Genomic DNA, 24,229 nt, shown 5'->3' on the forward strand with positions numbered 1-24,229 from the left:
AGGCCTGTGGTCAGTTTCAATGAGTATGAAGGAGTCTGGCATCAATTTGGCACAAGGCTTTGTGCAGAGCTTCAAGCTCATCATTTCCAGCATGGAAGCATAGGCTGACTCAACTTGTCTCAGCTTGCACTGCAGCACAAACAGAAGCTACTTCACCACTGCCATGAAAGTTCAGACTGTTTTCCTGCAAGACCAGCTTGCTGCAAGTGTACTCTGCATACTTCTGGCAGGCGGACCCTGCATGTGCACTAATGCCCTCACTGAAATGGTGTCCAGTACAGCCATCACCAGAAGTGTGTACACACACCACAGGCGCATTTTGCAAGCAAAACTGCACTTGTAGCTCTGGAAAACCAGGCGTTGAGGAGCCAAATTTAATGGCCATATTATCTTATTACATCCTTCAGTAATGTCCCAAGTGCTTCTCAAACATGGAACCACTTCCAATGGAAGCCATTTTACACACATTAAGATACCATGAACTGTGATGAATTTCTTTTTTATTGGCATTGTTGGGTCATGGGATAATATTGGCCACGACACCATGGAAACTCTTCTTGGATCATATCATCGGATCTTCAACATTCAGCTGAACAATCAGTACAAAATAAACAATGGGCCTTGGCTTGATCTACTATCAATAATGGAACAAACTCTTGGTACTGGACTGGAGCATTAACCTAGCATTTGGGCTTAATTCTTGTGGTGAAAGAGAGTCTGCATTAAAAAGTTTTAAAAGAAGTATTCCTATCAAAAAATCATAATTCTGTTCATATAAATTCAAACCAATCAACAACAATTCTTAATGAAAGAAGGAATACAGTCAAGAAAATAAACACTAAAGTCACATTAATATATTATTCCTCTTTGAAGAACCCAAATTTAATTTCATCTGATCTTTCGAGACTTTCATCATAAACCATAAGCGCTGACAGATGGCATATGACATTCAAAGATTTTTCTTTTTAATCCAGAAATACATCAAATAAGCGTTGAACTTCTTTTGAAGTATTACATTACTTCATGTACAAATTTTAATACACTTGGAAAGGTAACAGCCACCTTTTGAAAGCTTACATTTCCAGAATAGTTAGTCCCTTTCATGTGAAGACGAGTCAGAGTTTATAGGGAAATAGTTTGAGGAATTTTCCATTGCATAACTCTTATCGCAGATCTGACGATTTTTAAACAGCTATATTCTGCTTTTACTAACAGCATTGTCGGTGTACCTACAGGGGTTCAAGGAGGCAGCTCACCACCACCTTCTCAAGGGCAGTTAGGAATGGGCAATAAATTCCAGCCTGGCCAGTGACGCCCACATCTCGTAAATGAATAAAATATACTTTGAATTTGCAACTGTCCGGTGTTGGAAAGTGTAACCAGTCGCCACCTGGCAACATGTGGAAAGACAATTTTAATGCCTAACTCTGATCGAGTGTTTACATGTTAGCACCACCTCCTTGAGGGTAACTAGAGATGGGCAATAAATGCTGACCTTTCTAGTCATGCTCATATCCTAAGAATTAACAAAGCACACAGCTGACCTCAGCTGAATTACAGTATTGATGGGCTGCAGCTGGCAGCCCAGAGGTACAGGACGTAGGATATCTTTGTTCATACTCTTCAACTCCTCCATGAAATTCAACATTTCAGCTCCTTAGCACGTGATGACTTCTCCATGGCCTGTCAATGTGCAACTTCTGTCTAATCTGTCATGCTTTATTATTTTTGGGGAAAAGAAAATAAGTATAATTAACTATTCAAAAAAATCTAGTTATTTCTTGTTGCCACCAATACTAAATTAGCCTCCAATTATCTAAAGCTGTGCCTATTTATGTCACTTGGACCATGCAACAATCACAAAGCATGACTGGCGACATATTTCATCAGCTAAATAATGAGTTATATGTTAAAATGCTCCCATCTCTAAAAAGTACTGTACCCTCTGTCTTATTGTGAATAGTAGTATAGAGGGTCCACTATGCTATTAAAAATGAATTAAATGTCCATTAAACAAGCAAACAGGCTTTGTTCATGAAAGTGGTTTGCAGTAAGTGTTTCATTTAAGTTTCTGCTATTGCATGGCCTCATACTCACATATATCCAATCACACCATGCTAGAGTTCAACTCCTGCCAATAAAGCAGCTGGAAGTATTTAAAACATCTGAATTCCAACCACCACGTAACCTCAAATTCCCTTTAGTCCTGGTGCAGATGTGACATGGTCGAAGAGTTATCAGGTCCATTGTGAATGATTGCGTGGCTGCATTTACTGCTCTCCATACTGCAAGAGGTGAACACCATCTGTTTTGCCTTGTGTACTAATTTGTTCATTAATTGGCATACACGTGAAAGCTGGTGACGGGGGGTGGGGGGAATACAGAAACAGGCAGTGAATTTTGAGTCATTAACACAACACAGTGAAATCCATGTTTAATAATCGGTCAGAGGAGCAGCCAGCACTCAGAACTTAAATGGGCTGAATTCTACAAAACAGTACCATCATAGTGTTATTATGTTGGCCAAGTTCAGACAAAGCACTGGTTAAGGTATATAGGACTGATCTGAAATTTGGTTTCACTTCACAATTTCTGAATCTCTCAACCTAATGGCTAACTTTAGTTTATTTGATTCTCCCTCCATTTACCACAAAAATTACCATTCTGAAACTCAGAGATGTTGAACATTCTGTCAAGTCTAAAACCAGAAAAAGAGCGGGACTTGGAACAAGGCTGAAGGTAACTGACAGTAACAGCTCAATTTGAAAACTCCACTAATCTCCAAGTGACTGGCTTTTCCCAAGTCCAGACTTTCAGACTGTCACTGTGCACATGGAAGAAAGCAACATCTTTGGAGTTGCAGCCCGTACAGCAATCCAAGACGTCATGTAGCAGCAACAAACATGCTTCATTCTCTGTCTTATACTCTTAGGCTGTGTTTAGTACTTGTCTCCTGATGAACTCAGAGTGGTTGGATGGACACTGGTGTGATTGTTTGGGGTGGGGGGGCGGTGTGGCTTGTGGATAACTGGGCATATATTTAAGATGGCCTCTAGTTGCTTTGAGGCCCAGAAAAACAGATTAGCTCAGCCTGGCCAACCTCTTGCCTGTACATAAGACATCATGCTTCCAAACTATCAGAAACATTTTAAAAAGGCATTTAAGTCATAATTACTTACCACACCACTTCTCATTCTAAAGACTTACCAAAATCAATTCACCTCAAGATGTGCTTATTGACAGTAATTAGACTTAAAGTGATAAACTAAGATTAGCACAGTTTAAACCTCATCACAGGTAAATATTGTCAATGGAACAACGCATTGTGCTTTACACGGTAAAACACTAGGATGGAATTTTCCTTGCCCGCCGACATCGGGCGTGATTGAGGGTGTGAGCGGACAATATGGCACAATCGGTTTTACGATGGCGGTAAACCAATTCGCGATTGGCGGGCTGTGTTTCCTGTCATCGGACTTCAGGAACCTTATTGTGATACATCAGCATATCATGGAATCGTCACCCCCCCCCCCCCCAGCTGAATCATCTGTCCACGTTGGCGGGAAAGCACGCCGACGTGTTTCACAACAGCACGTAAAAGGCGTGCACTTGGCGGCCCGCACTTTGAGGGGAACTCAGAGGTGAGTGCACAGTAACGTTTGTGCAGCACTCGCCAGGGTGGCCTGTTGGACTTCAAGCTTCGGGGGCGTTGGGGGGTCGGGGTTACGAGCAGCCCTGCCATTGAAGACTGGTGGCCAGTGTATGGGGGGGGAGAACACAAAAGCAACCCTGCCTTTGAAGCGATTGGTGGCCAGGGTGTGGGGAGGGGCAAGGGCAGCCCCGCCATTCAATACGGCGAACAAGCATTCGGAGCAGGGGGTCGGGTGGGCGAGGGAAGTGGCCACGCATTAGGGAAACCTATATAAAGTAACCATTACTCTGCAACTGAGACAGTTCAGGCACAGCCACATTGATATGATTTGGGTCGGTTTCTAACTTATCTGCTCATTCAAGCAATGCAGAGGCAGCAAAGTGCCACGAAGTGCTACTAAGCTTTTCACCCCTGGCACAGGTTGCACAGTCATGAGATGTTAGTGGACTGCAGAACAGTTGGACGACTGCACACTCTGTACAATCTCCTGACTAAAGCTGGCCATGGAGAGGTCACTGCTGGAGGTGCACACAGCCGCTTGCAATGTCAGCATCCTGGTTTGAATCAGTCTTCCCAATGGTTCAAGCTAACAGGGCAGCCATGCAGTGCATTAATCTCTGGCCATCCAAGTGGTGGGCAGCACTCTCCGGCAAGTGTTAAGGAGCCGTCACACTTAACCAGGACAGGTTCTTCGTACCGACATGCTAACCACATGTCTCTCTCTTTCATTCTACAGGAGGAGTACATCAGATTCATGGAGCCTGGTGATTTAGCTGTATACCTGATGGCCTACAGAGCCTGAAGACAACAGAGGAGAGAGCGACTGAGGCTCCTGGCTGCGCAGAGGCAGAAGCAGCACCCTCAGAAAGAAGAGGTGGCTGGGGCTCCCGCACATGCCGCCCAAGAGCCACAGTGAGCTGTTGCTGGTCAGTGCCTGGTGACACCCAGGGTCTATAAACGCTGCCTGTCATTCCTGCAGATGACCGAGAACCAGTGTCGCCGAAGACTGCACATGTCTGGGGAACTGGTCGGTCACATCTGCCAGCTACTGCAGGATTAGGTACCATGGGACATGGAGGGCATCCAATGCCAGTGGCCGTGAAAGTGACTGCAGTGCTCAATTTCAATGCCAGTGGCTCATTTCAGGGCTCCACAGATGATCTCTGTAGGATCACTCAAGCCTCCACCCACAAATGCATCCATGAGGTCACGGATGCCATCTTCACAAGGGCACACAACTTTGTGCATTTCACCTGGGACCGGGCCAGCCAGGATGCAAGAGCGATTGGGTTCGCCCAAATCTCGGGTTTCCCACAGGTTCAAGGTGCGATTGACTGCATTCATCTGGCGCTCAGATCTCCGTCGCTGCACACGGTGGACTACATCAACCGCAAGGGGTTCCATTTGCTGAATGTGCAGCTGGTGTGTGACCAGCAGAAACACATCCTGCAGGTCTGCGCAAAGTTTCCAGGGAATGTGCACAATGCCTACATCCTCAGTCGGTCACAGATCCCTGGGGTCTTCCAGGTTCCACAGAAGCTGCAGGGATGGCTCCTCAGGGACAAGGGCTACTCGCAGAAGCCGTGCCGATGACACCCATGCAGCGGCCTCAGACTGCAGCAGAGAGACAGTATAATGAGGTTCATGCTGCAGCTCGCAACTTGGTGGAGCAGACCATTGGGATGCTGAAGATGAGGTTTTGGTGCCTGGACCGGTCTGGTGGAGCCCTGCAATACAGTCCGCAGAGGGTGTCACGCATCGTCGTCTGCTGCGGCCTTTACAACCTGGTGCTACAACAGGGGGACAAGGTAGCTGAGGAGGAGATGGAGGAGCTGCACGTCTCCTCCAATGAGGAAGATGCTGACGGGGATGAGGGTGAGGAGGTCCTTGGAGGCGACAATGATGAGGATGAGGCTCTCGCACTGGCTAGATGAGGCATGCACGCTCGGGAGGCTCTCATAGCTGCTAGGTTTGTGGAGGATGATGATGATGACAATCAGTCAGGTGACCCCAAAGATCCTCACACTGCATTTGTGAATAATTGACTTCAGTCTGGCATATGGCAGCACCAATACCCTCTGTGAGAATGCTCCTGTCATGGAGACGCAGTGGAGACCCTCATAGTCACTCGATCGTAGGAGGATGATGATGACATGCAATGAGGACATTCCACAAACCTTCACATAGCCTCTGAGAATGTCTGACTCCTGCCTGGCTGAGGGCAGCTCGCTTGCGCTCTGTGATCAGGGTCATATCATAGAGACGCAGTCATGAACCTTTAGAAGCATTTGCTCCTTTGTCCCCCTTCAGCACCTGAGCCCTTCAGGAGCACAGCATCATTGGTCACAGATGCTGAAGAGATGGGGGCCAGTTCCACCTTAAAGCTGCTGAGAGCACACAGAGAGAATGATGGCCCACTACATTCTGGCAGCAATGACAAGCACCACCGAGATGCAGGCATCAGTAATGTCTCCGGAGAGCGTGAGGCCAGACCATTACTTTGGTCTGAGCACAGGGAAGGGGCCCTGGACTGAGACATCTGCCTTTATCTTCTGCAGAAAGGATTCACGCCTGAGTGACAAGAACATTGTTCATCAAAACAAGGAGCCATAGGTGGGGAGACATTCTTGGGAGTTTATTGACAATAGTGAACATTATGTGCAAGTGATTAACGCCCATGCCCAGGCTATGAAACAAATTATTCTTAACTTTCCACCCCCTGCCACTACATCTTGGAGCTCCCTGGACATCCAGCGCAGCGATGGAGGCGGCCTGCTGACTGCAACACCCTATCTGTGATGACCTTGACAGGCGTCCTCTGGAGGTCCCAGACTTGGAGGGCCAGCCTGCTTTCGGGATCCTGCTGTGTGGCAGAGGCACCCTCCTTGGCCTGTGGAGCGAGAGCTGCTGAGGTCACAGGAAGATGGGATTCGGATGGGCTGGACACTCTCGGAATCACCTAGGTGGATGGGCCTGGAGTGTGCACCTGCTGATCCTCCTACCTACGGGTGGCCAAGGACCCCAAGCTGACTCCTTCAGTATAAGTGGTGGCTGGAGTGAGATCAACCTGCCCTGCACCCCTCTTGCATACAAACTGTTGGAGGCCAACTATGGTCTCAGCGATGGAGTTCAACCTGCGCAGCAGTGCAGGAGCGACGTCCTGGACCAAGGTCTCCATGGCGACTGCCATCCTACCAGTGTTGACCTCGGTGCGTTGGCATGCCGGCGCTATCACCTCAGCCTGAAGGTGGACAGACTCCTCCATCGTGCCTTGCAATCATAGGAGTACAGCGGACGTCCCTTCCTGATGTTCCCAAGCTTGCCTTTGAAGCTCTAGCAACTGTGACATGACCGAGTCCAGAGGTTCGTCATCTGACTCGGACTCAGCAAAGTTCTGGCCTCCAGCAGTCCTCCGAGTGCCGGACACCTGGGAAGTCCCTGCCGCCACCTACTGTGGATCAGACAGTTTGAAGTGCTCACCAAATTGTGATCCTGAGGCTATTCTAAAGCTAGGTCCCACCGAGGTGTGTGTCTCTGCGCTGGCGGAGGATGTGGGTGACCGTTGTGATGGGACTCCAAGTAGGATGTCTTCAGATTCCTCTTTTGAGGTGTCTTCAGGGCTTGATTAGAGGCACTGGGTCATGGACTCTCTTGACTGCTTCCCAGATGTGCCTGCGGAAGCAAGGGGAGATAATTAGTGCATGGCAGTGGCCTGTGGAAGAGGACACATCACGCAGAGCATGGTTGTCTGATGGATGTTGCACTGCTGGATCCTCACTTGGTAGAGCAGCACTGACCTCACTGTCAGCACAGGACTGGTCCAGAGTGTCGCCAGCCAGCTGGATGACTCTGTTTTCAAAGTTGGTGAGGGCCTTGATCTTAGGCATTCCTCCAATGGTCTGCAATCTCTCCCTGATGTTTTGTGCCAGCTGGCCTGCATAAATAGAGATGGAGAGAGAGTGTAAGTAGGATGTCTGCCAGGCCAGACGGTAAGTGTGCCTGGCCTGTGTGGGCGGTGAGTGGTCCCATGGATGGGATGAGGATAATGCAGGTGTGTGTGAGAGAGTGAACGGTGATGTCCCTTGAACCGGCAGTGAGTGAGGCCCTGTGGATGTGTGATGAGTTTGTGAATGTGTGAGTTGAGAGTGATGAGAAGAGTGACTTACACTGGTGGAACGAAGGAGATCATTCATCTTCTTGCGGCACTGGGTGGCTGATCTCTTTTGAAGGGCGTTGGTGCTGACCATCGCTGCCACCGCCTCCCAAGCTGGGTTAGCATGTTGCTGCCCATCCTGCGGCCAGAGCGAGGGTAGAGAACATCCTTGTGGGCCTCCACAGCATCAAAAAGGCGCTCGAGGGATGCGTCGCTGTACCTGGGACTTCTGAAGTCTTTTCATTTTCAGGGCCATGTCTTCTATGCAGCAGTGGTTGTCTTGAAGCACTGGGGGCTGTGCTTGCGGCTGGACTTTAAATATGGCGCCGGGCGTGATGCAGTAGTGGGGTGATGGCGGGCGGGCAAATGAGAGCCTGCTCTTCATGGAAACAGCGTGTTTCCCCGGAGTGCATAAATAATGTGGCGGATTTGGGACGATACGGCGTGAAAACCTGCCATTGCGGCTGGCGAGTAAAAAACCATTTTACCCGCCCGCTACCGCACTTAGTGCAAATCTGGGACGATTCCACCCCCAGTTTGCTGTAAGCAAAGTCATAGGAAATCCTTTAAGTTGTTTGTAAAAATTAATGACTCAAAACAATGGATTATCAGTTACAAAATGTTTGTCTTTCATTTCCCTCCATGAATGAATGTGTATTTTGTACTCAAAAGATTGTAGAAGGGATGTCATTGATGATCAATGAAAATGTTTGTAATTTTTGTGGTAGTGGCCAGAAACACACTTCTGGGATAGGAACGGCACAGGTTAAATGCAAAATGAAGATTCCTCTATTCTGCTCCAGCAATATGTTTTAATCCCAAACTCTGCACCAGTGTAAACTTTTCCACTGCAACTCTCCACATGTTTTCCCAAAGTGCAATACCGACTTAGTGATGAGTAGTGCTTAGTTATAAATATGAAACTCAGTTCACTAAGAACATGTATAAATGGGGAAGAGTTTCATCCAATCAGTTATGGCTGGATATGAGGCCATGGCCCAGAAATAAAAAAAGTCCACATACCTGTCCATCAATCCCTTCGAAGAGATAATCGTATTCACATTGAGTCTAAGATATATAACTTAAAAGTGGTGCATTTTGGTTTAGGTGAGCTATGCCATAAGAGTTGACTAATAACACAATCCCTCCTCATTAATAAGTTAGTGCAGCAGAAAAAGGGAAAGTTGTTGAAAGAAATTCACTTTTTTACCTAAATATCTTTTCCGGTGCCTGGTCCCCTGTCACAAGGTCATAGCCTCTTTCCAGTGTTGTATATGGCCATGGTCTGCAAAAAACAGCAGTGACAATTAAATACGGGTTAGGAAATAACTGAACAGGAAGGGAGGTTTGATTATTCCAAATGTAGTCACTGGGCTAATCATCACATACTAACAAGACAAACAGCAAAACTTACATTTATGGTTCAGATATTGAGTGATAGGGTAGAATTTTGGTTGGGCCCACACTCTGCCAAGTTTTAACTCCACAGCATGCATTTTTTTTGACAGGATCCACAAATGAAATCAGCCTGACTGGACCGACAGGCTTGGCTTCAAGTTGGGGGTGGGGGGGTGCGCCAGCATAGGCAGGACTCCGGAGTAGGCCACAGTTGCTGGTAAGGGGCCTACAGCTGCTAGAGGGAGCATAGTGTGTTTGGAGCAGGGAGGAAATATGATTAAGGGATAGGAGGGACATGGTCTCTGGATGCCTGATAGAAAGGGTTCTAATCTCAGGCAAGCATGGGGTGACCTGGGGTGGGGGAAACACTCTACTACTCCTAGCCCACAAGCAGTGCTGTAAAGGCACTTAACTTCTCCCCGAAGCTCCCTTGAGCTGCTGGATTTCCTGAAGCCTGGGAAAACTGGCCAGCCACAATTAAACCTGCCACATGTGAGGGTCCCAGCTTTAAAATATGTGGACACCCATCTCCTGGGAGCAGGTTGATTGCCTGTCCTCTTTTCCCACCTCAATTAAACCGGGAAGTGGCTGTGTTGCAGGCAGATGGGAGTTGGGTTTGAGACAATTTTTTTTTTTACATCTGACCCAATTCCCACCCACCTGTTTATTGGGGGTTAGAATTATACCACCACCCAACTCCCTCTCCCCAGAGTATCTGTAGGCTATTTGACAACAGAGCAGGTCACAGTCAGCCCACTTTCTTCTCATCTGACATCAATATATGCCTGCATATACTCACATCTTCATAGTCAGCAGGAAGCTTGGCTAATTTTTCCCCTCCTTGGCTGCTGGTCTAACTATCAGCTAAAATGGCAAGGAACAAAATTCAAACCTGTGACCTTTGGCTCTGCAGTGATTAGTGAGCACATGGGAATATTACTAACACGCTCATTTTAGTTTGGATCCTAGCAGGCAACCTAGTCTATGCCAGGCAACAGAATTTCACAAATATTTCTAAACATATTAAATGTTTCTTGCTTACACTTTCACATAAACCCATTAAAATAATTGAGTGCAAAGATGGGGTAATGGCCCTACATTGAATAAGGATACTCAATGGGCCATGTCCTTCCCAGTTTCAGAGTTTAAAAAAAATGGAGATTACTTCATAAAATATCTATCCAAATGTAAACTGCTGAAAATACAAATAAAAAGAGAAGACAACATTTATTCTTCACAGTTCTCTCCTGTGGTCCACATGATAGACCTGGCATTTACCTTTTAACTATGTATATGTTTTATGGTGTGACGCAATGCTTCAGGTAGCAAGCACATGGCTAAGAATCTTGCACCTCATTACATGAGCTCACTTTCTGTAGTTGAGGGCAGGGTTTGTCAATTTGTGATCCCAGGCTTCAATGGAGAACATCAGAAAAGCAAAACTGTTTTTTTGTCAAGAGGCGGGAGCAAGTGACAGCAACTTAAGTGTCCAGCTAGTGATAGAAGCACTGACATCACACTAGAAAACTATTATCATGCTCCAAGCTGAATGGAGTTATCAGGTGCTGATTGGATCCCCAGAGAAAAGAGATGCAGACAAACAAAACAGATTAGGAGTCAGTTTTAAAGAAACATTTTTCTCTCTTGGTGGGAAGAAAGCATTCAAATTGAAGAATGGTGGAGGAAAAGTTGTGGTTGGGATGCAGTCAGTTGGGGTGGGGGCAATTCCCTACTGTTAGTGCATGAGTCCATTGGTTCTTGGAGCCAGGTCTCAACACAGCTGGTGCATCCTTATTACTCATCCTATTAGGATCCAATGAGAAATTGCAAAATCTTTTACAAAGATGGTACAAAATAGTACAACTGTTAGCAAAGACGGAACAGGTTGGGCTCTTGTTCTCTAGAAAAGACAAGGCTAAGAGGTCACCTCTAAGAGGCCTTCAAAATTATGAAGGGTTTGATAGGTCAAACATGAAGAGGATGTCAGGATGTTTCCACTTGTGAGGAGTGCACAACTAGAGATTTTACAAAAAGATAGTCACTATTAAATCCAAAAAGGAATGCAGGAAAAACTTCTTTACCCAATGAGTAGTGAGAATGTAGACCCTGTTACCATTAGGAGTGGTTGAGGTGAATAGCATGTGTACATTTAAAGGGAAGCTAAATAAGTGCATGAAAAAGCAAGGAATAGAAGGATATGTTGATAGAGTGAGACAAAGTAAGATGGAAGGAGTCTTGAAAAGACCATAGCTATCAGCATAGACCAGTAGTAATGAATGACCTATTTCTGTGTTGTAAAATTCCATGTAATTTGTCATTGGTTTCTGTATCAAAGAAGCCTGTAGGAGATTGGGAGCAGATTTCAAATCTATAATTGGGAGAGTGATGATCCAAACTTCAGTGATCCAACAGTAGCAAACAACAGTGTAGAAAGGGTTTGTTCCACCAGTTCCTGCCGTTTACAATGCCAGGAATTACAGCATAGAACTTGATTTTTTTTAATGTAGAATTTGTAACAAACAGGGCATGCTCCCTTACAATCTTTGTAACATACATCATATACACGTTGATCTTTATTTACCGAACTAACCCTTCATTTTGTCCCCAGTCACTTCTCACACAAAGATGTTTGTGGATTGGATCTGGAGAATAACCATCATGACAGCCACATTCACCTGAAAAAAAAAACAAAAATTTAACTGAGATTCAAAAAACTAAGGTATTGACATCTTCACATGCTGTTCCACCCACCAGCAGGAAAAATCCTGCAATCCACATGGCCTTCAGTTCAAAACATCAGCATCACTTCAAACAAATTTGATTCAATCTCTACCAGTAGATATCATTCAAAACACAGCTCTGAATTTCATTCACATTTAGCTTCAACATCACACATGCATTTTCCATGTAACCTCTTTAATGATATTCTCCCTTGCATTTCTTTATCTTTTTGCCAGACTAATGCAATTCTGTATGACTTTTTCAACTGCATCTTCTTACAAGAGGAATACTCTTTCTATTTCAATTCACAGAATAGAATCATATCATGGTTACAGCACAGGAGGAGGCCATTTGGCCCATCGTGCCTCTGCCTGCTCTCTGCCAAAACAATTCATCCAGTCTTTCACCCTGTCTTTTCCCCATGGTGTTACAATCTCTGAAGAGATTGATAATGTTCAAAAAAAGATTCGAAATTCTAGTTACTAGCTGAAAGAGTGACACAGCAAAATTTCACATTTTAAAACTTTTAATGTAACAAATGACTAAAAGCACTAGTAACTGAACAATTTTCTTTTTGTCAGGCAACTTAGACTGAATAATCAAACAGTGTCAAGAAAATACTTATATTCTCCTGTAAGTAGAACTATTTGTGAGCTTCAATTGTTTTAAAATGCTAACTCCCCAATTTTTTCCAGTAATTGAACTGTGCCTGTATTTCCATAGGCAGTCAGTAAACTGATGAATCGCAACTCTCAGAATGTGACTCAGCAAATTTAGCCAGCAATTAACTGAGTCTTAGCAGGCCCCAAATTAAATCTCTGGTTCCTGATCGAATAATGTTCCATTTGGAACTCAGTTAGACCCCTGGAGTGTGAAATGAGCTTGTGGGAGGACAATGCCAGAATGCGCCTGACTGCCTTGAAAATGATCTGTAACCCTGAAAATGAACTGAGAAGAGCACAACCCCACTACACCAATGTGACATTTAAACACCTGAACTCTCCCCTGATTGGCTTCATGCAGTGATGCTGCCAATTAGTGTTGAATTCACAGACATTTTGCACCTTGGGATCTCCTCTACTGAGAACTGAATTGAAGCTGGCAGAGCTCATTTCTCCTGTGACCCTTAACAAGAAACAGATGGAAACCATCATCTTTCTGTCTAAGCTGGATTCAAACAGAAGCAGACATTGGAAAGATTGTGTGATTTAAAAATAAGAGCGTAAAATAATTCTTCACTCAAACTCTCGCACATTAAGGCACAACACAGTTTCAGGAAAGCTAGGCTTTGTAACAAAACCAAACACAGTTACTTACGTAGCCAACATATATCAAAGAGCTACTGCTTTCTTATCTGACTCAGGAAAATCAAATTCCTTCTTCCAAATTTCAAAGAGGACTAGTAATGACACGGTGATTTCAGATTCATGAAATATTCACACCTTAAACCTGATTTAATATTAAAGATTAAAAGTTATGGTCCTCGTCCTAGAACTCTTGAAGCACTGATTTATGACCTGTCACTTGGCACAAATATTACAATTCATAACAAAAAAAAAGCAGACATGGGACACTTCTGAAGGAAATACAGCAACGAGAGCCAGAATAGAATATTTTTGATATCTATACATTTGCCAAGGCTGCATGGCCAATACAATATTAAAAATCTCACTGAGCTAAAGAAAAGGGAACATAAGCCTTCAATGCCATTTGTGCCGATATCATTTCTATGCAGTGATTAATTTGATCATGGTACAGATCTGCAAGTTACCCATTTATCACTGCCAACTGCAGTTTCGCTAAGTGAACACTATATTCATATGAGGTGTGCTATGAAAGTCAGCAGTGAATGTTTCCATCTTTCTTTACTATAACATTGCTGCTTTGTGGGTCACAAGCAGGCGCAAGAAAAGGAAGCCAGTGCAAACTTTGTCTTGGAGAGATTATAGATTCGCACAGATCTTTTAAACACTGAGTTTGCAAAATAATTACACTGATTGTAAGCAACAAGTATATTGCTGAAAATCACTGAACCAATTTCCAGTCCCAAGTTAATGTGTTCAATCCAATTAGAGTTTAGAGAGCCTTGGTTACAGAAAATCTATAACCAAACTTTCCAGTTTCCATCTATTTCCAATAATTTGTTGGGAGTGAACTGCTGAAGTGTATTCAGTATAACATTAAAGCCATAAAAAATGGAAATAGAGTGTGCACAAAAGCCTAGCCTTACCTGACCATGAGTTCCAGATTTACCAGGCTGCCTTTCCTACTCTTTTCATTCTTGGTGCTCCCCTCCATTTGGGCTAAGGTTCTTCAAGCAGGTCTCACAATAATATAAAAGCGATGGCCCAAATTAAATAGAGGTACTGGGCATAGGTCCAGTCAATTTCAAAAGATGAAAAGAAAGTCTTGCTTTTATAGGGCATTTCACAATCTCAAGACATCCCAACGCACTTTGCAGACAATGAAATACTTTTGAAGTACTGTTGTGATGTATGAAACGTTGCACCAATTTGTGCACAGCAGATGAGATATTAGCCAGATAATCTGTTTTACTGATATTGGTTGAGGGATAAATATTGGGATAAGTGTAGAATATATGCATATTATTCTTGCAATGCACCTGTATGAAAGGAATTCCCTGTGTTTTATAAGGGAAATAATCCACATACAGATCAAGGAAGGGAAATAAAAATGGTCAGCAACTTGCCATCTGATCCACATCATTAATTAGTTTTGTGTGAGTCCCCTTCTCATGGAGGGAAGCAAAAGAGAAGTGTGCTTGTATGTACTTATTCATTCTTGAACACAGTGCTTCCCAAACTTTTCCCCACTGTGACCCCATTTTGAGGCTTGAAAATTGCTGTGACCTCAGAGTGTGAGCTGGTTGGGGGATGGGAGCAGTGAGAGCAGGAAGGGAGAGAGGTGAGAGCAAGCAGGTGTCTAAACTGCTGGGGTTTATGAATGGAATTGCCTATCTTTTCACAGAATCGCATTCTTTACAGTGCAGAAGGAGGGCATTCAGCCCATCGAGTCAGCACTGACTCTCTTAAAGAGCATTCTCCCTAGTCCCACTCCCCTGCCTTATTCCTGTAACCCTGCACTTTTTCTCTTTTCAGGTAGTAATCCAATTCCCTTTTGAGTACCTCGATCAAACCTGCCTCCACCACCCTTTCAGGAAGTTTGTTCCAGACTCCAACCACCTGCTGAGTAAAAATGTTTTTCCTCACATCACTGTTACTCCTTTTGCCAATTATTTTGAATCTGTGCCCTCTAGTTCTTGATGCTCTCTTGAGTGGTAACAGTTTCTCATTATTTGCCTTGTCCATACCTCTCAGGATCTTGAATATGTCTATCAATTCTCCTCTCAGCTTTCTTTTCTCCAAGGAAAATAGTCCAAACCTCTCTAGTCTATCCTCAGAGCTACAGTTCTTTATCCCTAGAATCATTCTTCAGAATTTCCAATGTACTCTCCCCAGTGCCTTCACATCCTTGCTTAAGTATGGTGCCCAGAACTGGACACAGTATTTCAGATGAGGCCTAACTAGTGTCTCAAACAAGTTCAACATGCCCTCCTTACTCTTGTACTCAATGCCCCTATTAATAAAGCCTAAGATCCAATATGCCTCATTAACTGCTCTCTCAAAATGCTCTGCCATCTTCAATGACTTATGTACATGTACACTGAGGTGCCTCTGTTCCTGCACCTCCTTCAGAGTCTTTCCCTTTATTTTATCCTGCCTTACCATATCCTTCCTGCCAAAATGAATCACCTCACCCTTCTCTGCACTGAACTTCATCTGCCACTTGTCTGCCCAATCCACCAACACATATATGTCCTTTCACTGGCTTTTTTGAAGCAGAAGTCAGGCTTCAAAGATTGGTCCGTAAGGCTATATCATCATTGGAAAAAAAAAATGTTAGGATCGTAAGGGGCCTTGCATCTCTTAGCATTCAGTCCAAGCTCCATGGTTGCCATTGCTGCCTAGGAGCTCGCAGCCCCAAAATCCTCGTCTCTGGGGGCGGGACCCAGTTTGGGGAGCCCTACGTTTACAGGATTTAAAACTGTGACATTGCAGGATGTATATACCGAAATCAATAAAATATATGCATCTACCGGGAGGATGTAACTAGGCACCAAAAGTATTAATTCCAATGTACCGACTCTATTGAAGGCATGGGCCAGAACTTTCCCTGAATTTCACAAAGTGTGGTGGCAGGTGTGAAAAAAGACGTTTTTACTGCCAGCTGCAAGGGCGGGTTTTTGCGCCATATCATCCACTTCCCGACTCATTAATTATGCAGCCACAGGAAACACGGTGCATGGCTGGTGGGCGGCCTCTGAATCGGCTACCACGCTGCTACCACACCGTCTCCTCAATCCGGGTGCCATATCTAAACTGTAGCCGCGCACACAGTTCTCAATGCTTGCAGTGCAGTACTGCTCCAGTGAAGACATGGCCCTGAAAGCCAAGAAAAGTTTGGTGACCCATCACTGGAATGCCCCCTGGAAGCCTGCCACAATGTCCTCTGGCCGCAGGAGGTCCAGAAATCTCATCACTCCGGCTTGGGGGGCGGTGGCAGTGGTGGTCAGCGCCGGTCAGTGCCAACACTGCATAGAAAAGGTTGGCCATCCAGTGCAGAAAGAGGATCAATGATCTCATCCCTGCCGCCAGGGTAAGTCAATCATCTCATCACTCTAAGCTCACACACTCACAAGGCCATCACACATTCACTGGCATCTCACTCACTGCCAGCTCAAGGGGCATCACTGCTCACTCTCTCTCACACACCCCCATATCTCCATCTCCTCTGGAGACTGCCTCCTCAACCCTCACCATCTTGAAGCCACTTGCACAGATCAACATGTGCCCCACACACACCCTGGGATACCCGCCTTCCCCTGCACAGCTCTCACCCTGCAGCTTCTTCCCTTACCTGAGGCCATTTCTCCCCCTTCCCCTAGGAAGCCCTAGACCTGCAGTCATTGAAAAGCATTATGGCTGGTCTGGAAGGTAGAGACCTGCCCGTGAGCCCCCCTAAAAGTGATGTGGTGCTGCCTGCAAAGCCTGGCACTGATGACCACGAGTGCTGCCTGAAGCAAGGTAGGCAAACAAGCCTCAAAGTCCCGAGCAAAGTGCAGGTTGCCTGATGCGCATTGCTTATGTACCGTTGTGAAACACGTCAGCATGCAATCACCCCGACGTGACCTCATGACCCAGCGGGGGGGGATGATTCTGGCAAGCAGGGCTTATAAGGAGATTCCAATATATTGAAATTAGCTTCCTGACGTGCAGCAGCAGGAAACGCAGCCCACCACTGGTGGGTGGAGTGGGCGATTGCAAACTGGTTTTACAATGACATGAAGCCGATTTTTGCGATCTCCCAATATTTTCTGCTCCCACCCTCTAGGACGCCTGTCACAAACAGAAGCGGAAATTCCCATCTATGGTATTGCCTTGCTGAATGAAGAACAGCATGGCAATTATTTTACTTTTACAATTTTGGACAATAGATCTCAATACTGTCAACAATTGTCTGCATACCACATTGCACTCTTGAGAGCACCCAGGAACTTGCCGCTTTCATTTGAGCGAGTTGATTGTACAGGTGAAAACATTATTTGTAAGAACTGAGCAATATTGTCAGGCGTGCAGCGATTACTATCAATGATTGTTGTCAGCGGCACGTAATTATGAGAACAATTGCTCGTTTGCCTGAGGAAATTGTAACATTCTCAGTTCCAGAGCAAACAGGGGAGTAAAGTGACCCCTATGGATGCAAAACTGAATAATGCATTCGAAGGTTGTTAAAAGACTGTCAACTTATTTTGCCACAGAAGAAAAAATACAATTTATGTCATGATAGCCTCTCAGCTTTTAATTTCATCCCAGGTACAAGACTTTACTTGTGAAATATGTGACCACTCATTTTTACAGCAGGTTACATCTCCAACCATTGCTGCATTGAGCTCCCTCTTCATGACAGCAATCCAAAAATAATCCCAACAAGGTCCCAAAACCACCAGCAAGATTAATATCCAGATATTCTGTTTTTGTGATGTTGGTTGAAAAAGACTTACATTTATATGGAGCTGTTCAAAACCTCAAAGTCCTTTGCAGCCAATGTCATACATTTGAAGTGTAGACACTATGGGTAGAATTTTCTGCCTGTCGGGCGGGCGGGCCCGACCCAACCTCCGGCCGGCGGGGAGCTGATCCCAGCCAGCGAAGCGGGCCACGCCGCCACTTTATGTGGGCGGGCCAATTAAGGCCCGCTCAGCGTGATGTCCGGCAGGAAGCGCTATGTGCTCCCTGTGCGGGCGGGGGGGATTCCCCAAATGCAAGAGTGCCCTCTTTCGCGCATGCACACAAAAGAGCACACATCGCTCTGAGGCTAAGTGCAACCTCAGGGAGATCAATTGCAGTTTGAAAAATATTGAAAATAGAAAAAAAAACATCCCTTACATGTCCCCGTCATGAGTTGGGACATGTTCATAATTTACAGAATAGCTTTATTAAAATTTTTAAAACCCTGCATGAAACCTCACCTCACCGCTGAATGAGGTTTCATGTTTTCTCTATTTGCCGCTGGGGCTCCTGGCCTTAAGGTTGGACGGGCAGGTCCTTCAATTGGTTAAATGATCCTGTCAATGGCCTCAATTGGCCATTGACAGGTCGGCGGGCCTGCAGCTGATTTTGCTGCGCCCCCGCCTTACTGAAAATTTAAATGGGGTGGGTGACGTGGGTGGTTCCACCTGATGTCATCCCGCGTCATTTTACGTGACGGTGAGCGGGCCCCAGCCCCTGCTCGCCGACGGAAAAATTCTGCCCTATGATACTAATTGAAATGTAGCAGCTAATTTACACGCAGCAAATTTCCACAAATATCAAAGTAATAATGGCCAGATGATCTGTTTATTTTTTTTAGAGGCGTTGATTTCAGGGTTAAATAGTGGCTGGGACATCAGGGATAAATCCCCAACTCTTCATCAAAATGGGTCTTCGTCAGAACTCAGCAAGAAAGACCCATCCATACCTAACTCATGATGTTAAAGACAGTATGAAGTAGGAGAAGATTACAATGTTGCAAAAAAACAGTAGCAAGTCTGAGGATTGGGAGTGTTTTAGAGACCAGCAAAGGGCTACCAAAAAGTTGATAAAAAGGGAAAAAAATCAAATATGAGAGTAAACTAGCCAGAAATATAAAAACAGATTGAAAGAACTTTTATTATAAGTAAATAAAAAGGAAGAGAGTAGCTAAAGAAAATGTTGGTCCCTTAGAAGAGGCAGGATAAATTATCACAGGGAATGAGGAAATGGCAGAGCACATTGAGCAAATATTTTGTGTCTGTCTTCACAGTGGAAGGCACAAGTTCCATACCAGAAATAGATGATAACCTAAGGGCTAAAAAGTGTGAGGAAATTAGGGAAATTAATATCAGCAGAGAAAAGGTACTGGAGAAACTTAAGGGACTAAAATATGACAAATCCCCGGGACTTGATGGCCTACACCCCATGATTCTGAAAGAGAAAGCTGCAGGGATAGTGGATGTGCTAGCTATGATTTTCCAAAATTCCTTAGATTCAGGAACAGCTTCACTAGACTGGAAGATGGCAAATATTACACTGTTTTTCTGGAAAGGAGGGGTAGAGAAAACAGTGAACTAAAGGCCAGTTAGCCTAACATCAGTTGTTGGGAAAATGCTGGAATCTATTATTAAGGAAGTCATGACAATGCACTTAGAAAAGCATAGTGTGATTAGAACAAGTTACCATGGTTTTATTAAAGGGAAATCCTGTTTGACAAATTTATTAGAGTTTTTTGAGTAATGAGTAGGGCAGATAAAGGGGAACCAGTCGATGTGGCATACCTGGATTTCCAAAAGGCATTCAATAAGGTGCCACACCAAAGGTTAACAGATCAACAAAGGGCTCATGGAATTGGGGATAATATATTAGCAAGGATAGAGGATTGGTTAAGGATAGAAAACAGAAAGTGGGCATAAATGGGACATTTTCAAATTGGCAGACAGTGAATAGTGGAGTGCCACAAGGATCAGTGCTGGGCCTCAGCTATTTACAATATATATTAATGACTTAGATGAAGAGACAGAGTGTAATGTATCAACATTTACTGATGGTACCAAGCTAGGTGGAATGGCAAGCTGTGGGGAGAACACACAGAGTCTGCAAAGAGACATAGACAGGTTAGGTGAGTTTGCAACAATGTGGCAGACGGAGCATAATATAGGAAAGTATGAAGTTATTTACTTTGATCATAAGAATAAAAAAGCAGAACATTTTCTAAAAGGTGAGAAACTGGTAAGCGTTGATGTTCAAAAAGTCTTGGGTGTGTTCATACAAGGAACACAAAAAGGTGCAAAAATCATACAAGTGCAACAAGCAATTAGGAAGGCAAATGGCATGTTGCCCTTTATTGCAAGGGGATTGGAGTACAAGGACGAAGAAGTATTGCTACAGTTGTACAGGGTTTTGCTGAAAGCGCATCTGAAGTATTGGGTGCAGTTTTGGTCTCTACATTTGAGAAAAGATATACTTGCATTGGAGACAGTACAGTGAATGTTCACGAACTTGGACCCTGGGATGAGGGGGTTGTCCTGTGAGAGGCTGGGTAAATCGGGCTCATATTGTCTGGAGTTCAGAAGAATGAGAAATATTTCATCGCAACCTACAAAATTATGAAGGGGCCTAACAAGGCGGATGCTGAGAGACTGTTTCCACTGGTCTAGAAATCTAAAATACGGGGGGCACAGTCTCAGGATGAGAGGCCGATCATTTAGAACAGAGATGAGGAGAAATGTCTTCACTCAAAGGGTTGTGAATCTTTGGAATTATCTACCCCAGAAGGTTGTGAATGATCCATCATTGAATATATTTAAGGCTGGGACAGACAGATTTTTGGTCTCTCAGGGAATTAAGGGGTTTGGGGAATGGGCAGGAAACAAGATCAGCCATGATCGTGTTGAATGGCGGAGCAGGCTCAAAGGGCCATGTTCCTGCTCCTACTTATGTTCTTATGTGTCATGGGATCTTTTATGTTCACCCAAGGGGGAAAATAGGGCCTTGATTTAACTAAACTTCTCTTTTGAAAGGGAGCACCTCCAACAATGCGGCACTCCTTCAGTACTGAACTAGATTAACTGCTCATGTTCTGGAGTGCAGCTTGAATCTACTGACTCAGATGCATGAGTTCTACCAACTGAGCTAAAGCCAACGACTGAAAAAAAATTAAAGTAGAACCAATTATTTTTTTGTAAAATCCAAAATATTTATTATTAAATCTGATTACTTGCAACATCTTTACTTGACTGAATCAATGAAAGATATATCTGGATGACAATTAATTAAGCTCCAAACTGCTTTACATACTGTGACATAAACAATTATCATAAGCATCTAATTTAAAAAAAAATCTGGTGTATCTAACAGTCAACTGATCAATCTGATCACTGGAAATAAGCCACAGGCTTCTTGAAACAAAACACAAGCATAGCAAGGATGTTTTTCTTAAGGTCGAATAATTTCAAAGACAAACATCGGCTGGAACTTCAACTTTGCTGAATCAACACTTTAATCCCAGTCCATGAAAAATGGAGGGGTCAGCAGCCAACGTTTTGGTGGTTAATCAATACATTGATTTATCATTTTCAATGAAGGAGCTTCTAATAGCATCCAGTGCCAAATCATGCATGGAAATGTTCAATCCCTCTGCCAAAGTTGATCTGAGGCTTTAAAATCTCCGTTAATTTACAAACAGTTTTACAAATTAATGTTGCAGCTGCAAATCTCTGATTATTGTTCAACTTTTGGGCTTTTTACTATAAATATTTATTTAGGTTCAGTATATCAGACAATTCCTGATTGCAAGCCCTCATTCCTTATGGTTTGAAGTGTGCTTTTATCTGCCCAATATCTAGGGAACTTGGAGCAAGGTTTCATTCACCACATTTCAGCTTCTGGGTTATACCATGTTCCCTCATGATTTTCATCAACTTCAAAAGACAGTAAAATAAACACTTCATCTGCTCGTGGTTAGGTTATAAACTGTCAAACAGTCTTATGAAGCATTAAATGAGTAAGTAAATAGAGCAATAATTACATACTACAAATTTTTTTAGTGGCTTAATATATCTTCTAGGAAGATAGAAAGGAACAACATTCACATCCGCCACTGTAAAGTAAAATGTACTGTAAACTAAATCAGACACAAAGGATAGAATTTAGTGTACTCCCAGTGGTGAGCTTGGTGGTGGGGGGTGGGGGTGGGGCATTCAATCAGTTCGGCGTTGGCAGGTTGGGACCCTGCTGCTTTCCCACCTCAAACCCAATTAAATCCATGGCTGGAAGGCCCATGAACAGCCATCCTAACCAACGGCCAATCAAGGCCCTTAAGTAGGCAACTAATAGTCACTTAAAGGCTTCATCCTGTTGCCACTGGTATGATTCTATCCCGTTCACGCTCCCTCCCCTGACATAACCTCACACCTCACCCCTCGAGAGATATAACATTGATTCTAGGACTGTGATATGTCAGTACAGGGAGCAGGCTACTCTGGACTGAGTAATGTGCAATGAGACAGGATTAATTGACAATCTCTTTGTAAAGGAGCCTCTTGGTAATAGCAATCATAACATGGTATAATTTCATGTTCATTTTAAAGGGGAGAAGTGCGGGTCTAAGGCTAGTGTTTTAAATCTAAATAAAAGTAACTATAATGGTCTGAAGGTAGAGCTAGCTAAAGTGGACTGGGAAATTGGTTAAAAGGTAGGACAGCAGAGAAACAGTGGCAGACTTTTAAGGAGATATTTAATACTGTCAGCAAAGATTTACCTCCGTGAGAAGGAAAGACTCTTTGAGAAGGATACATCATCTGTGGCTAAATTAGGAAGTTAAAAATAGTATCAAATTGAAAGAAACACTGTACAAATCTGCGAAGATTAGTGGTGGGTCAGAAGATTGGTCAGAATTCAAGAACCAGCAAAGAATGACTAAAAAAAATGGAGGGAGAAAGTAGAGTGTGAAAGAAAGCTAGCTAGTAATAAAAATACAGATAATAAGCATTTCTACAAGTATTTGAATAGGAAAAGAGGAACTAAAGCTAGTGTTGGTCCTCTAGAGAGTGTGTCTGGAAAACTGATACTGGAAAACAAGAAAATGGCAGAGACATTGAACAGGTATTTCATGTCTCTCTTCACTGCAGAATACTCGGAACACTTCCAAAAGATACTTGAAAATCAAGAGGTGAAAGGGAGGGAGGAACCATTACCAGGGAAAAGGTGCTGGGAAAATTATTCGACCGAAAGGCTGATAATCCCTCAGGACCAGGTGGCCTGCATCCTAGCGTCTTAAAAGAAGTGGCTGCAGAAGTATTAGAGGCATTGGTTATAATCTTCCAAAATTCCTTAGGTTTTGGAAGGGTCCCAGCAGATTAGAAAATAGCAAATGTAGCTCCTTTGTTCAAAAAAGGAGGGAGACAGAAAGCAGGAAACTATAGGTCAGTTAGCCGAACGTCTGTCGTAGAGAAATTGTTAGAACCCATTAAGGGGGTTATAGCAGGGTATTTAGAAAACCATAATGGGATCAGACAGAGTCAACATGGTTTTGTGAAAGGGAAATCATTTATTTCTTTGAGGAAGTAACTGTGAAGATGGATGCTATTTTAAAAAAATATTTTTGGGAATATGGTGGTATACTGTAAAGAAGACTGTGTGTAAAATTAAACTGTGAGAAGATTAGTAAAGACAGCTTGGCAATGGGAGCAGAGAGATGAAAGGTCAAGGTGATAGGTGCATGCATTTGTAATGAGAGGCTATGATGAAGTTGAACGTACGAGTAAATAGGTTGGGTTTTAAAATTTGTATCAGATGATAGGTAAGGACTTGACTTTTCAGCTGTTAAATTCCAAAAGGTAGTTTAGAAATGACAAGGAATTTTACAACTTACAAAGGTTTCATAAGTCAACAAGGGAAGGTTATTAAATTTTATTTTACCTGAAAGTGGAGGCAATGGGAAGACATGAAAGATTTTTATATTTTGAAAAAATTGAGTTCAAAGAAGTGCTTAGAACAACGGAGTCTTGATCAAAGGGAAAAATGATATTTAAGGAAAGATGTTTAGTTGAGTTGTGTTGGCTGTGGGGGGCAGATGTCCTGAGACTAGCTCTGTGCTGAGAAAAGTTGTGAATTGGAAGCAGCCATCCAGTTTCAAGTCAATGTTTTCAGAAAGCAGTCTGTTTCTGAACTTCCTTCCATTCCATAGCAAAGTGGAAGAGAGTGAGAAGT

General features: G+C 43.8%; 1 protein-coding gene across 6 annotated transcripts in view; it reads right to left on the reverse strand.

Moving 5' to 3' along the window:
- Nucleotides 1-24,229, reverse strand: part of astn2 (astrotactin 2) — a 1,702,785-nt gene that overhangs the window by 900,703 nt on the left and 777,853 nt on the right. For 4 of the 6 annotated variants that reach the window (XM_078550334.1, XM_078550331.1, XM_078550329.1 and 1 more), the window contains 2 exons: nt 11,785-11,878; nt 9,016-9,090 (listed from right to left, as the gene is read on the reverse strand). In XM_078550334.1, the coding sequence (XP_078406460.1) occupies nt 9,016-9,090; nt 11,785-11,878 (169 nt within the window). The remainder of the gene's footprint in view (nt 1-9,015; nt 9,091-11,784; nt 11,879-24,229) is intronic. The other 2 variants (XM_078550333.1, XM_078550330.1) reach the window with 1 other exon arrangement.

This window comes from Cetorhinus maximus, chromosome 10 (assembly GCF_964194155.1).
Source record: "Cetorhinus maximus chromosome 10, sCetMax3.hap1.1, whole genome shotgun sequence".
NCBI classification, from domain to species: Eukaryota; Metazoa; Chordata; class Chondrichthyes; order Lamniformes; family Cetorhinidae; genus Cetorhinus; species Cetorhinus maximus.